The sequence below is a fragment of the Folsomia candida genome, unplaced genomic scaffold (assembly GCF_002217175.1).
Source record: "Folsomia candida strain VU population unplaced genomic scaffold, ASM221717v1 Fcan01_Sc003, whole genome shotgun sequence".
In the NCBI taxonomy this organism is placed as follows: Eukaryota; Metazoa; Arthropoda; class Collembola; order Entomobryomorpha; family Isotomidae; genus Folsomia; species Folsomia candida.
In genome coordinates this window covers 3,089,393-3,104,469 of record NW_019091195.1, presented here as the reverse complement: position 1 = coordinate 3,104,469, position 15,077 = coordinate 3,089,393, and the positions used below count along the sequence as shown (strand labels likewise).

Genomic DNA, 15,077 nt, shown 5'->3' with positions numbered 1-15,077 from the left:
ATATTAGGGCATTGATAACTTTATTTAATTTCACATCCGTACAAACACATGAAACTCCAATTACAATGAAGTTAAATTTAAGCAAAAATTTCCTCGAGATCTGTAAAAACGGATTGCAACGGCACAAATTTGAGATATTTCGTTAATCATCTCTTGAATTCTATTCGAGAGCTTACTTGAGGGCAACTTTGTCTCCCAGAAGAATTGTTTGGTCTGTTTTGCATGACCCATTTGACTTTTGGAAAGCATTCCAATTTAGACATTTGCAAGATTTGATATTTTCCTTTATCGATTTGGCAAAAATTTGGACGGACGAAGCATGACTGCATATTCCTACATATTTTAATTTTTCATAACTATTAACGGGCGTACTCACGACAACTTCTTATTTCGCATCGCAACTCATTTAGCAAACTTGCGAAGATCAAAATTTTTCTGTCGTGAGGGGATTCGCAAAATATAACTTCGCAAATCTCTCCAATCTCGCAAATCTACTGAAAAATGTCTATCTTGGTATTGTTTCCATGGATTTCTTTCATTTCCCTTGCTAGCGATGATGAGGATGAGTTTGCGAAGTAATTTTGCGAAATAAGAACATGCCCAATTGCTGGATAAATTTGCGAAAAAAAATCCCATGGTTTTCCAGCAAATTTTTTGCGAAATCTCACATATCTCGCAAAACTTCGCAAGTTATGTTGCTATGCTCAATTTGCGAGATATGCGAGATATGCGAAGGTTGACGTGAGTACGCTCCATAGTATAAACATTTAAGCATCATGTTCCTCTGTAAGTATTTATATTTACCAGAAACTTTTTCCGCAATGTCTTCAATGATGTCATCCTTCTTGCAGAAAGGTTGGGCGATTCCGCCATTTAATATAAAATTGGCATGTCCCAACATCTCCTTTGTCCCTAGTTGACCCATATTTGTACAAATTGTGTCGACAAAGACTGCATCATTTGCTCCTAATTTGCACTTGTCACTCTTCCCTTTTTCATAAAATGCAGGCCCAGCAGGGTCGAGTCCTGAAATTCTTGCAAGTCTTTTCTTCTTTTTGTGTAAAAAGTAATACTCGTGTCCTGCAACTCCTGCAATATGGCTGCCCAAACTGTGCCCAATTAGGTGAACGTCGATCGTCTATTTCATACCTTAAATATTCTCACTTCAAATTTTATTATTTTCTAGCAAATAAAGTAAAGTCGTCGATGACCTCTTTGTCCTTCAAAACCTTGGCTGATATGAGAGCTTCTATGAGTTTGTTTGTTGCATCGCCCACGATTAACGTGTTGTTTACAGCTTTTGGGTAGTGGAATATGGACATGATTTGGGATATCTTTCCAGGATTCGCCAAAGGGCCCCAATCCACGCAGATAAAATTATATTCACCTTTCTTTCTACTCTCATACGCTGCGAGGACCATATTCATTATGCAAAATGAACAGTAAAGTCATATTTAATTATTTTTTAAGAAACTTTGACAAAGAAACTTCTAAATTCTCACCCCGAAAAACCACTTCTGGAAAATTTGAATCTGAAATGTTGCAAGTTTGTAAGAACCCATGAATTGCTATTTTGATAGATTTTCCTGATTTTAATCCAGTGGTTTTAATTTTTGTAGAATTTCCGGTTCCAATTATTTCCCATTGTTCATTTTTTCTAAGTGATATATGACCATTTTACAAGTTTTGTATACCTATGCTGCAGACGTGCAGATGTAAGTACATCAATAGTCAAATTACGGCTTAGAGGGGTGAAACAATTGAAACGAGACTTGGCCAATATCTGATGGCCCGACCAGATCCTTCTTGAGCTGTTTTAAACCCTCCATGATTTTATCCAGAAATAAAGGTTGTCCCAAATTCGTGTTCTCATCTTCAACTTCTACAGCGTCCAAAGTATCATCAAAATCTTCCCCTGTATAAAGTTCATTCGACTTTATCTTACTAAATGCCCATATATTTTTATATAATTAGTATGAAAATAAACTACAACTGCACCAGTGGAGGAACATTGTCCAAAGTGGATGAAAATGTGTGCACAAAGAATAAGTAAAATTAGGTAAACGTTTGATGAACAAACTTTTGTTTTGGGTAATTTCATTTTAAGTAATTTGTATTTATGGATGTCATTTTAAAACTCTATCGTCTACTAAAAATACTGCATGTAATATTACCATTGCATACATATTCATTACATTTTTTGGTTGTCAGTATGTGTCCCCTTTTGTGTGTACAGATCTATGCTTTAGCGTGACACTGACACAGCAGATTGACATTGATGAAGCATGCACTTTGTGGGAACAAAACTAATTTATTATTGTGGACAATCACGCGATTTTAGAAAAAAATTGTTCTATTATTAGTGCATATGTACATACATATAATGCTCGTTTCTTCTTTTAACTGCAATTGAATTTTATATGTAGATTAAGTACAATGTAGAATTATATATAGACCCAGATAGCTGTGGAGAAAACAGGATGAGGCATTTATTTACAACAGTATGAATGGATGTTATTCCCAGGGAAGAATATTAAATACATTTCCAAAATTATATAATGGATCATGGATTACATTTTCCACATATTTTGGGTTTTAAGTCAAACTTGGGGATTTTGCAGACCAATTGTTTTATAAGGTTCATGGAATTATATTTTTTAGGCTAATTCAATATGCCGTACAAGTACGTAGATCGTCATATATTTAACATGTTCATTGTTCTGCTGTTCACCTTCCTTAGTAGTTTCGCATTTTGCAAACCCATGTTACCCACATTTATGCATTTGTTTATTGGAATGCTATGATACCAGAAAACAAAACAAACCCAACCCGTGCTGCCCACTTTTCATTTTCCGTTTGATTTCACTTTTCTACGTGGACCTGGGCATGTTGCTTACGTACCCCTTATTTCTCAACCCTTTAGAGTTTGGAGACATTCTCATTATAATACACGCCACTAAACGCTCCTTCACCTAATGCTAAATTTCGTATTGATATCGATTAAATGTGGGTTGAAAGGAAGTAAAGAATGTACGATGATGGCCTGTACTCGGACACCACATCGGAGTCTTCTCCAGCAACCATACGTCGTCAGCCTGTAAAATCGTCCCCCAAAAATACTACTGGCAGTGACATGAGTCAACTTTCATCCAAGGACTTTCTCCCAGAAGACGGTTCTGAAGTCAAAGTAATTTCATTGTCCCAATTTAGGAAAGATTTAACGAATAAAATCAATTACAATAATTATTTCTTGTATTTTGACAAAATATAAAATAATTTTGTATTTTCATAGATGGAGAAAGCAAATAAAGAGGGTGAAAGTGAACAGCCAAAATCCAGCACAAAAGCTCGACCTCCTTCAGCCCCAAAGAAACAGACGTCCAAAGACACAAAACCTTCACAGGAAGAAGTTGAAGATGACGATGATGATGAATATGACGAATTGAATGTGGGAAAGATTGAGGGGTTTGTACAGTAAATACTTCTACTTAAGTTAGCAATAAAAATTGTAATTCGGATATAACACTTTCTAGGATTTATAATCCAGAAGATTATAAAAATCTGAACGTAACTGCAGAAATCAAGGAACTGTTTGGATATATTTCACAGTAAGGCAAATATGAACTGAACGTATTTATATCACGGACATTTTCGTAACTTATACAATTGTCTAACCCATTTAGATTTCAATTGCCCCCTCTAAATTCTGTCAATGATGTGAAACTCCACCCTTTCATACCCGACTATTACCCCAGCGTTGGAGACATTGACGCGTTCATCAAGGGTAATGCAAGCTAAAATGACGTATTTATTTTGAGTTATCAAACTTTTGGGTAAAAAGGTATATTTAATAAATCACCAAAGTTGTGGAGCCCGGAATAAAAGAGGACGGTCTCGGGGTGAAAGTTCTCGATGAACCAGCTCCCTTTCAAAGCGACCCTTCCGTCCTTGACCTACGACTTCGGGCCCTAGCGAAGCAAAACTCGGCTAAAACTGTAACGGTGAAAAAGGTAGAAAACTTGGGGAAAAATACCAAAGTTATTGAAAACTGGATTAAAGACATCAGTGACCTTCACCGATCGAAACCAAGTCCTTCTGTCCACTACTCGAAACCCATGCCAGACATCGACATTCTCCTTCAAGAATGGAGTCCAGAAGTGGAATCCCTGCTCAAAGACATCCAACTCCCAAGTCCCGACCTCAACTGCGACTTGGCCGTGTACATAGACATCGTTTGTGGTCTGTTGGATGTGCCCGTGTACAAGTCAAAAATTCAGAGTTTGCACGTCCTCTTCACGTTGTACGCAACAATGAAGCAGTTCAGTAGCCAGTTTAACAATAGCACGATGAAGCAAGAAGATTACATGCAAGTGTCGAATTCACTACGAATTTTGGAGGAAGAAGATGGAGATTCTGGAGTTGATCGGCTTCACGTCTCATGAATAAATTCTTGAACCGTCCATAATTATCATGTAAAGTGGTACCAGTATAATCTCGAGTCTCATTAAACAGTTGTTTTATCTATTTAATTTGCAGTTATTATTTTTACAAGTTGCGACCACCTCATACGAGATCCAACTACTTATCAACTATTATTGCATAATAATTAGCTAATAACTCCTTAATGGCTAATAACGATTAATCTCCTTCTTTATGTTATGTTTTGATAGTCATCCATAATCCGCATCACTTGATTGACTGCAGTACTTTTAGTTCTTCGAGTGCAGAGCATTTGCAGACATGTGTTCTAAGTTGTTTTTCTCGTAGATAAAATAAACAGCTCTGCAAATAGCTATTTAAAACAAGGAAATATTTCACGCGTTGAGGGCGTGGATATGAAATTATATAACTCGTACAATGATATTATTCATTTAATATTGATGGCTAATTACATTTTGTTCACGCGTCATTAATTTGTTGAGAAATATTGAAGACCAGCAGTGGTGATAAGGCAGTATTAAATAAGTAAATGCAAGTACTTCTCAGCGCACCAGGCGATGGTCATCTTCTTGGGTGACAAAAAGTGAGCAACACATTTTAATAGGTCTTTGAAGTGAAGCACCCAATTAAATAACTTGGTCAAGCTTTACTGCGAGAACAATCAGTGGCATAAAAATATATATATGCAAAATATGTATGCAAAATCCCACCCACCACCAGCACAATCCAATAAAAGCCAAATTAGTTATTGGGAAATAGTTATTTATATTTGATTGGCTGGTTAAAAATTATTATTAGTTTTATGATGACCTTAAACTGGAAGGAATGTTGAACCAGAAATGCTCTTCATCCAAACCGAGTCAGGCACGAGTTGGGCTTCGACCTCTCAATGTCTCTGAAGGAAACGTTATTCTGTTGAGAACGATTAGCAATGATAACGAATGGAATAATTCAATCAGTAAAGCAATACATATGTACATGCATTCATTTGAAATTAATTTTGTATGTATGTACAATGACAAATGCTAAATACTGGGTTTATTTTTAGCCCAGTTAACTCATCTGTATTCAAATAGACTAGTTAAAACTTGTATTTATTGCCTTATTTGTCTATTTTTGAGTCTGCTGATAAACTTCCATGCGTACTAAATTAAGTAAGTTGACCTGCTTTACACACATAGTTGACATCGACATGTTCAATCGCTGGGGATGATCTGCGCCTTAAATTTTTCCATGATCAAGGAGTTGTTAAAGATCAAAATAAATGTAAAGTTGTTACAAGAAATTCATTCATTTTTTGCTACCTTTTCTGTTGAACTTTATCACTTTGTACACTTTTATTGGGTAGATGAAAAAATGTTGTACGCATATAACTTCAGCAAATTTAAAGAAGCATGTTTAGATTGCTACTTCCTAGCTGGTACAATGTTAAAAGAATTTAACAAAAATGTGCTTCACGGAATTACAAATTTAAACATTTCGGTACAGCTTTGGCTTTAACCTTGTACATCCCTGTACATAAATGAAACGTCAGCGTCCAAGTGTTGAGGTTTGATCTATCGATAATTGATGATGATGAAATGTCGGAAGAGCTAGACAAAGATTTTTGTCTGGTATCCATTTTGAAGCTATTTTTGACTGAATGATCAAAGTTCAACTAAATTTAGAAGTGGTGGTGAACTGAGATATGAATTCAAATTGGTAAATTATCACTTATGACTAGGCTCATAAGAAGTAGCTTAAAATATTTTCTGGTAGGTATGAAAAATCTATTTTGGAATACTACATATAAGACTTGGCAGTTAGGAAGTTATTCCATGTATAATTGGTCACGTTGCTTCAACGGAATCATTTACAAATTAATGCAAGGTTTCGACGAGGATATTTCGATTTCATTGTGTGGAACCGATTTTTAAATGGTAAAATTATGCATATGAATTCTAAATGTAACTTTGCTGACTAAAGTAAGGCATAAAAACTTGGACTCATCACTGGAGAATTCACTTCATACATACATAAAAAACGTACTTCCATGCATGTACATTTGTAATAAATAAACCTCAACCAAGATATACGTAGAATGGTAGATACATAAATATGTAATGACTTGTCGCTTCGGTCCTTCATAAATGCTTATAAAATAATATTTATTAATACATTCTGTTCCGCTGCTTCTTAATTGTTGTACTTTTCCAGCTCTTGCATGACACAGCTTCCATTGATCAACATTTCTATTATGCAGTTAATCTAGAACAACATATTTACATACATACACATATTTAACATACACGGTCCAATTTTAACTTTCAAGTGAGGGAGGAGTTTCATTTCAATTGATCAAAAACAATTAATTTGAACTCAATTAAACGAGATGTTTACATATTCGTGCAACTATTTATAAGTGCATGCATACATACGTCAATAAGTACATTACCAGTAAACATATGTAGTAAACAATTAGCACTCTTTTATTACTACTTCTTGACAATTTTAAAAAACAGAATCGGCAACGTGCACCAAGTCAGGTTTTCACGGAGCCAGGATTACGTACAGTTCAATTTTATTATTGCATACAATTATTTGTAGGTTTACATTGTTATAAAGTGCAATACAAATAAATGAAACGTTGTGCCCAAGGATCTCGAAAGTTCTATAATGAAATTGACAATGATTGCAACCATACTTTTCGTTGATCTATGCATAAACGTTGAATGGTGAAATATAATGGGAACATTTCAATATACAGAAATAACTGAAGTGACCGTCAATGATCTGAACGTGACGAAACAGACACACACACAACCACAAAATTTGCGAATCAGAGACAAGTTATGATGTGCGGTAATTGTTCCTGCGTAAAAAGCTGGCTCATCTCTCTAAAGTCACGAGACGCGAAATATGATCAAACGATGGCATCCGTTGCATACTATTTTCGCACTTTCGCCTTGAACAAATTCCGTAATAACCAATGACCAATGCTAGAACGCCTTCTAAATGATCGGAAAACTGACAAGCATAGATCGGAGTACTCCGGGCTTGGAGTACGCAGCTTTTTCTGGAGGCCGGAGTACGCGGAGGCCGGAGTACACGTGGCCAGCCGGAGGCCGGAGTACGCGGAGGCCGGAGTACGCATTGCCGGCCGGAGGCCGGAGTACGGAGGCCGGAGTACGCAAAATTTCCGATCGCATAGATAGGAGAATTCCGGGCTTGGAGTACGTACTCCGGCCTCCGGAGGCCGGAGTACGCGTGGCCAGCCGGAGGCCGGAGTACGCGGAGGCCGGAGTACACATTGCCGGCCTGAGGCCGGAGTACGCGGAGGCCGGAGTACGCAAAATATCCGATCTATGCTGACAAGGTAGTAATTGCCCACTCGGTGAAAGCAATTTGCATGGATGATAGAATTCTCTCGTACTAAAGACTTTTCGAGTCGGCCTTCTTAGAATTGCCGTCTTGTGATTCATATGCGGTTTAGGGCACGGTCAACGCTTAGTTATTTATGATTTGATGTACGTGCGTGTATAATAAATAGATATGCTCATAGTATAAATTAGTGCAGAGTTATAATTTCTGTAGTGACTAATTGTCAGTAAGTATGCACATGTACATATGTGTGTTTAACTTGAGGCTATGTTAAAACTAGAGAGAGGATGATGGTAAAGTAGACCATGGCCATTTTACAAGCAATATTTTCTTTCAATTTGACTGGATGTAATTTGAAGGATTATTTATGACGAGTCTATTTCTGCTTTAATTTCGTCACATCAGGATCAGGAAAGGTTGACGGTCTTTAAACCCAAACATACCAGACATGGTGACATCAAAATAATTTATGATCAGGGATAATGAGACAGGATTATGCTGTAAAGTTTGTGACGATTACTGAATATATTAGGCTTAAATGTTACCATTTAAAAGAAGAAGCAACTCGATGGATGGAAAGCAAATGTCAAATTCATTTTATTATTTCTCCCATGTATTGATGCGTATGTTTTCACGAATCATTGCGTTTAACAAAGACAAACACTGCCATAACAAGAGTTTGAAAATTACAGGAAAATAAAGCAGCCAACCGAGTCAGTTCTTGCAAATAATATGTTCCTTCTTTTCCTTGTTCATATTATTATCTGCAAACAATTCAGAGTTATACAAGCATTTTGCCTTTAGACTCCAACCATCAATGTCATGGTTTATGTACTTTGCGACATTCTCAGAGCCCGCAAACATTAGATTGCAACTAGCACTAAAAGATTTCACTTTTCTTGTTTGTTTTGTCCTATTCTAACGAATTCGTCAACAAGAGAGGACAGATACGATGAGTTGCAAGACTGCCTGGAGTGAGAAAGTCGGGTTGATGACGATAGTAAAACAACAGGATTGTCAAATCAAGTAAAGTCGCAAAATCTGCCGTCCTCGCTGAAGCGTATGCTTCCCTTCAATAATGCTTGACATGTTTTTCCTAAACTCGCTGGTCTCGAAAGCCTGAGGATGCATATAGACATAGCGACAGGATGATGTTTTGTCCTGTATGTAGTTTAGACCGACCGTGTCTTTTAATTAGATGTTGAGGTTTTATGTCCTTTCCCAAGACCTAGAAACATATATCTATTGGTCTATGTTAAAATTCTATAGCTAAATCCAAAATTGAATAACAAGATGAGAACTTCATTTATGTAGATACCTTTAAAACGCGAGTCTATTCTAACGTTTGGCTTTCTCCTCCTGATAGATATCTATCTACGCTAGATATGTATGTATACTAGATAGATATGCTAGATACTTGGCATAATTTGATACCGTAAAAAATTCACTTCATTTATTTTCGCATTCAAATCATCCAACGACAAAAGTTCTTCACGAGGTATGCAATATTCGCCTTGATTTTTTAAAACCACTCGAGTAAGTATATTATAAAAGATGTCTAATAATTTAAAAGACCTTGCTACTCGAGTCAATCCAGGTTTTGTGTTGTTCCTACGAAAGGCACAACAAGCCTATAATTTATACTGACTTGATATTACATAAACGTCCAGGCTCCTAGAGTTGTATACATGTATTTACATACATACTCGTACTTACGTATGTATGCACATATTTACTTGGTCATGGTGCAGTCTCTTATTAAAAAGTGAACAAAACAAAGCCATAACTTTAATTTAAGAGTGTTTTTTGTTTGATAAATATAATTTTGCTGCTGAATGGTTTGGTCCAATGCCAAGCGTATCGAAAGCAAAAAAGACGAGACATTGCATATCGACATTCCATTTTTACTCGTTAGCCGAATAAATAGCAATACTTGACTTTGACTTTTGCTGTGTATGTAAGTACTGTCCAATTAAATAATCAAAAGCCATTCCACCTCAATGAGTAGAATAGAAGGCAGAAAGATGAAGCAAAATCAAGTTTAGTTCATGTATTATTTAGTAAATAGCATCAGGAGTGGTAAAAGAATGCAATTAGCCGATTATGCACGTATTTACATACCCATGAAATCTCCGTCTTTTATCATCTTTTATCAATTGCTCCAATCGAACGCAACTAACAACTCAAATTATCCAGTTGTTCCAGCCCATCCAGGAGATAGTAATATGTATGCATGTATATTTACATATCAGTAGTCTGGATAAAATTGCGTCTTAACTTGGCTCAAGTGCAAAATATTGCGCAAATTCATATCTTGTTGTGTTGCATACTTATGTGCGAGCTACGATAATAACAGCACCATAGAAGGTAAATATTGATGAAAAAGCTAATGCACTTACACACTCTGCTCTCTGATAGCCATCAATACAAATTAGATTATGGATTAGGTAGGGAAATGTTTTATGACATGATTGATGAGCATAGTATTTGGTAACCCCTAGTTAGTAGTTAGTACCAGTACTAACTGAAGTTATGATGGACGTGGTACAGATTAGCAAGTTGTTATTAAACATGCAAACGAACAGGAATGATTGATCCTTAGAGAACATTACACATTTAGTTTAGTATTAATATACACAGTGAATTTGATGGCTGAATAAAGCGATCGACTGCTTTTGTGCAGCAAACGAGGTTTATTACATATTTTATTTATGTATAATGCATTTTATTTTAATACAGACAAACTGCCAACTGTTCATCACAATTCGTTTTCCGTATACAAAACCGTACGGAATTTGCACAACAGATTTCTTATCGTCTTACACTATTGATAAACAAACTAAACTAAAGTGCCAACGGACACTCTGCATTGCAAAAAAGGTGTCAATTGGTGCTTACCATACATACGTGAAAAAGGTGTGCGATATGATATGCTTTGTTGATTGATGGATTGTTGTTGATTGCCACATCGCATAATTCATGATTGAAGTTGAATGTATTATTTGTAATCTCTTTCTTGGAGTGACATAATTTTGAAAACTTAATTTTACGCTTTATTTCTGCGTGCAATATGTACTACCAGAGCAGGTTTTGATTACTTGGAGTTTAGTGGAAGGTATGCGCATCTGTGTCCTCGGTAAAAAATTGTGAACAACGAACGAACGAACACTATAACCCCGTTTTCGTTATGATTCAATCTTGAAATGAATAGTATTTATAGGATAAAAATATGGCATCTGCTGCGTGGATGATGAAGAAACCAAGTAAATTATGTTGTTGATATTGGCTCATCTCCAACTTGCATTTTATATTTAATTTGCCAGTTTTTCGTGTAATTTCCTGTATAATTTTGGTCTTTTACACGAAACTTGAAGTCTGCAGAGTGCATTGGATCATCGGAATGTGGATATGCCATACTACATACTAACCTGCCGTATTTTATTTTAGTGCACACACGACTCGCCTACGAAAAGAAAACGCAAATGCAATGGGTGATATCAGCCAGCACACTTTTCTTTGTCTCGCTCAAATCACACCTTTTCTGGCTTTCTGCATATCAATACAATGAAATCAGACAAACCAGGATCTGGATGGGTTAACGAGTATGAATAAGCATTAGGCAGAACTCATGTCTGTATAATACTCGACACGAAGAACAAATGAATTTCCATTCATTTTCCGCAATAACAGCACACAGGAAAATGTAACATACTAATACGTACAATGAAAATACCTAGTTTGGGCGGTTATGATTATGAGAGTGAACAAGTGAGTATGGGCAGTTTTCCAATTAGCGTCCACATAAAATCAAACAACCGTTACTCAGAATTTTTTTACGGATAGCAAGGAGTCGTTTATTTAATTTATTAGCGAGTGTCAGTCAGACTAAACAGATATAATATGCGTACAACCACATGTACATATGCATTATCCTACTTGATACACTGATTGAGTATAAGTTTTTAACAAACTGTCACACATCATATACATCTCGGGGAAATACTTCCAACACCGCAAACAACCTGCCCCATAATTCACAGGCTTCCTCCCTGGGAAAAACATCCTGGTCAAATTTTGAAACCTTCCTTCCTGCTCGCGATTGTGGGCGATGGAACAGATTTCTTGGTAGTTCATACCACTGTTTGTTTTTTATTAGTTTTTTTTAAATATTTTCTCAACATAACACGAGCAAAATTCTAATATTGCGCACATCCTTTTGTCATTTTCGTACATTACAACTCTGGAGGAAGACGAGTACTTAAAGCAGCTGAATATCAAAAATATTACTAAACGAAGTGTATGACGAGTACAACAAGTAAATTGACTTGGAGTAGAATTATTCTGATGTATAATTATCATAATTAACTTAACTATTTCTAGTGTCACAAGTAAGACTTATTATTTCATCTTGTATCGAGTCAGTTCATCCTTCGTCTCTTCTGGGATGGTGTAAATGGCGTATTTCCTCTTCACCTTGGCCTCGGCGGTAATTTGGGACTGGAGGTTCGTGATGGCTTCCATCCAGTTGAACTTGTTGGAGTCATTTTCTGGGGGACTTGTGGAGGGCGATGACGTCGTGCTGCTGGATCTGGAGGACGAGGGCGACGAGGAGGTGGAGCTGCTGCAGAAGGAGTTTGAACTCCACGCCGGTGTACCGAAGGCTGTACTCATCTTTTCTTCTGGTTTCTGCAAAATTCAGAGAAAAATAACATATTTTTAGTCTTTTGAATCACTTTTTACGAGGTCGTGAAACTTATTTAATGGCGGATAAACAATAAATTAAATCATTTTATGGGTTCTGGCAATTCAGAGTGTGAAATTGGATATTACACAAATAGACGGACTGGTCAGTTTGAGGCTTGTTTTGCCAGGGACACTGAGGAATTTTTAACAATAACATGACTGAATGGAACTAATAATAAACTCATACTTGAAACATGACACAAGTTACTTTTGTCATGCCTTCATTTCGCCTCCTTTTCGTGGCGTTTAAAACTATTTTATGCATTGTTTTCACTTTGTACATCCTTGTGCCGAGCTTGATTATTCAAAGAATTATGCGTAGTACAATTCCATCGGAGTAATTGTTATATATAGTCTAATTCCATTATTGTTAGGTTGCAAATAAAATTTAATAATAGTTGTAAATGACATTCATGCTAGGACGAAAATAAGCTTCAATTCTTATTTTAAATGATGGTGAGTGCTTAAATGCCACATTACTATTTTTATAAAAAAATCTTATGCAGTAATTTTTTATTGCCTCTGGTTTATTGTTGACTTTACACGAGTATAAGCAAGTAAAAAACCCTGAGATAAGGGGATTTGAACTGAGGACGACATGGATTATTAAAAATTACTCTGGGTTTATATTTGACATGTTTGACAACTCAGAAGAGTGACCGCTCAAGTGTACAAAACAGCGTGGTCGTTAAAGTATCTTACGTTCGCAGATGTCCACGCTCTACATTAAAATTAATATGGAATGAAAATGACGACCAAATTGTACCTAAATAAACACTCTTCTCTTGTACAACGTTGCGCAACGTATTCATGCTAAGCACGGAAGTAAAGCAAATAATATTTCATTGGTCAAGATAATCCTCGTTTTATCTTTTTTTAACTGGGTCTTGTGCATTTCATTATTTTTGTTTAATCAATCATAACTACACATATGATAACACATGCGTCTGACAAATTCGATGTCAGAAAGTGCAATAAAAAAAACTTCCGTATAGTCAAGCGTTTTAATTATTCTTGATCTCCAATCCCTGCATGTGCTTAAAAAATTTAGCCATGTAGATAAATATAGTCCAAGAGACGTGATATTTCTGCTGACAATTATTAGTTTCAATTTGATCGCAGTATTTTTTTCTGGCCATGGATCCCATTGTTTTCAAGGCTCAATTTTAGTACTGCAATCTAATCACCAATTTTAACCTGACTGGAGGGATCATGTTCTGATGTGACATTGTTATCGATGGAAGAAAAAAAATAGACGTAGGTACACAGTAAATAAGTGCAGACAAGATAACACACCAACGAATGTGAGACATACATACACACAAACATTATCAAACCAATCGAGACAAACGCAGCCCCAATTTCATGTCTGCCATTGATTAAATATGTAAGTGAAGAAATCCGTCTCATTTTTACGACTGCTCATTTCAATCACTGCACGACGAAAAATTTATCCGACTGAATTATAATAAGCCAACTCACGCGACTATATCAACAAGTTCTTCCTTGGTGCATGTGTACGAAGGTGTACTAGATCTCAAATTATGTATGCAGGCAGGAATGATAAATAAATGCTAACTGCATGCCGATGCAGTCCTACTAAAGTTATCGCCATTACGATTCGCAATTAGCGTAACAAGCTAGACCATGAAAAGTACTGCATGCAATCCCAGCCAGAATTTTAGAAAGTATTTATGAATGAGTATACTTACCTACAACTTGACGATTTTTTTTCTTTATTGAATTGAGACTACACAATCTCTGCGAAGCCGAAATAGAACTTGAAGATGCGATGCAATTCGTTGTAATTGCACACGAGGTGTTATTCTCGTAAACACGGAAGAAGAACAAGAATGCCGACAAAACGCACTCTCGGGGTTTAATTTAACCGATTTAACTCTGGTTGAGAACAATCGACAAAAAATGAATGGCTGGAGTCAAAGAAGATTTCGAGTAATCTTTTTATCAACGACGAATGTATAATGCAGACGCGTGTTGTTACTTGGCGTGAATCTGAATGAGAACTGGTGCTTGGGGAGCAGAGCGAGAATCATTTTAACCCTCGTGCAATCTCTCTGGCTTTGGTTTCATTATTTTACAACGTTTGTAATGCCAGCCATGGTGGATATGCAATAAGTAAATTAGTTGCATGCAGTTGTGAATAGATAGTTGTTCATATGAAGGAATTCAAGTGGCGTGGCAGCATTTTTGCCTCACTGTATGAATTCTAGTGGTCATTCATAAAAGTGCACGATGTGGAGTTGCATAAGTCTCTGAATTGTGTGATTGCTATTCAATCTAGACATGCAATTTGAGGTTGGGATGAATTAGATGGTCACACGCATAATTTAGCAGAATAATGAGAACTTATAATGATGCGACGTTTAATTCAATTGAGACAGAGTAGTGATTGAATATTTATCAATTCTCAATGATAACCCAGTTGTCTAAATTACACTATTTCCTATTAATGCATAATATACTTAATTATGTGGCTAAAGTATTTTTATGTCCCTCATGTACGGAATAATCAC

The 15,077-nt window shown here is 36.3% G+C and overlaps 2 protein-coding genes and 1 long non-coding RNA gene across 4 annotated transcripts; 1 reads left to right on the top strand and 2 right to left on the bottom strand.

Annotated features, from left to right (window-relative positions):
- Position 1: 1 nt before the first annotated feature.
- LOC110846744 (pancreatic lipase-related protein 2) lies at positions 2-5,487 on the bottom strand. 2 transcript variants are annotated; one of them, XM_035849251.1, is made up of 7 exons: positions 5,251-5,487; positions 1,741-1,915; positions 1,503-1,657; positions 1,212-1,408; positions 805-1,138; positions 177-333; positions 2-100 (listed from the first exon to the last, which is right to left on the bottom strand). In XM_035849251.1, the coding sequence occupies exons 2-7, from the start codon at positions 1,827-1,829 to the stop codon at positions 61-63; spliced, it is 972 nt and encodes a 323-aa protein (XP_035705144.1). In that variant the 5' UTR covers positions 1,830-1,915; positions 5,251-5,487; the 3' UTR covers positions 2-60. The 2 variants fall into 2 exon arrangements, with proteins under 2 accessions (XP_035705144.1, XP_035705143.1); XM_035849250.1 differs by lacking the exon at positions 5,251-5,487 and adding an exon at positions 1,999-2,574.
- LOC110847540 (intraflagellar transport protein 46 homolog) lies at positions 2,878-4,529 on the top strand. The gene is made up of 5 exons (XM_022094496.2): positions 2,878-3,187; positions 3,293-3,465; positions 3,534-3,608; positions 3,684-3,784; positions 3,865-4,529. The coding sequence occupies exons 1-5, from the start codon at positions 3,029-3,031 to the stop codon at positions 4,440-4,442; spliced, it is 1,086 nt and encodes a 361-aa protein (XP_021950188.2). The 5' UTR covers positions 2,878-3,028; the 3' UTR covers positions 4,443-4,529.
- Positions 5,488-11,628: 6,141 nt separating the features above from the next.
- Positions 11,629-14,584, bottom strand: LOC110846167. The gene is made up of 2 exons (XR_002547567.2): positions 14,256-14,584; positions 11,629-12,486 (listed from the first exon to the last, which is right to left on the bottom strand). It is a non-coding gene; the product is annotated as an uncharacterized LOC110846167 (long non-coding RNA).
- Positions 14,585-15,077: the final 493 nt, after the last annotated feature.

Bases quoted from the DNA above. Each gene is read 5' to 3' on its own strand.
- LOC110846744 (XM_035849250.1), bottom strand. From the start codon at position 2,101: ATGAAATTACCCAAAACAAAAGTTTGTTCATCAAACGTTTACCTAATT. The intron at 1,658-1,740 runs GTAATTTGACTA...TATATCACTTAG, and splicing joins TTGTTTCACCCCTCTAAGCC to AAAAAATGAACAATGGGAAA. The intron at 101-176 runs GTAAGCTCTCGA...CCGTTTTTACAG, and splicing joins GGAGACAAAGTTGCCCTCAA to ATCTCGAGGAAATTTTTGCT.
- LOC110847540 (XM_022094496.2), top strand. From the start codon at position 3,029: ATGTACGATGATGGCCTGTACTCGGACACCACATCGGAGTCTTCTCCA. The intron at 3,188-3,292 runs GTAATTTCATTG...GTATTTTCATAG, and splicing joins AAGACGGTTCTGAAGTCAAA to ATGGAGAAAGCAAATAAAGA. The intron at 3,785-3,864 runs GTAATGCAAGCT...AAATCACCAAAG, and splicing joins CATTGACGCGTTCATCAAGG to TTGTGGAGCCCGGAATAAAA.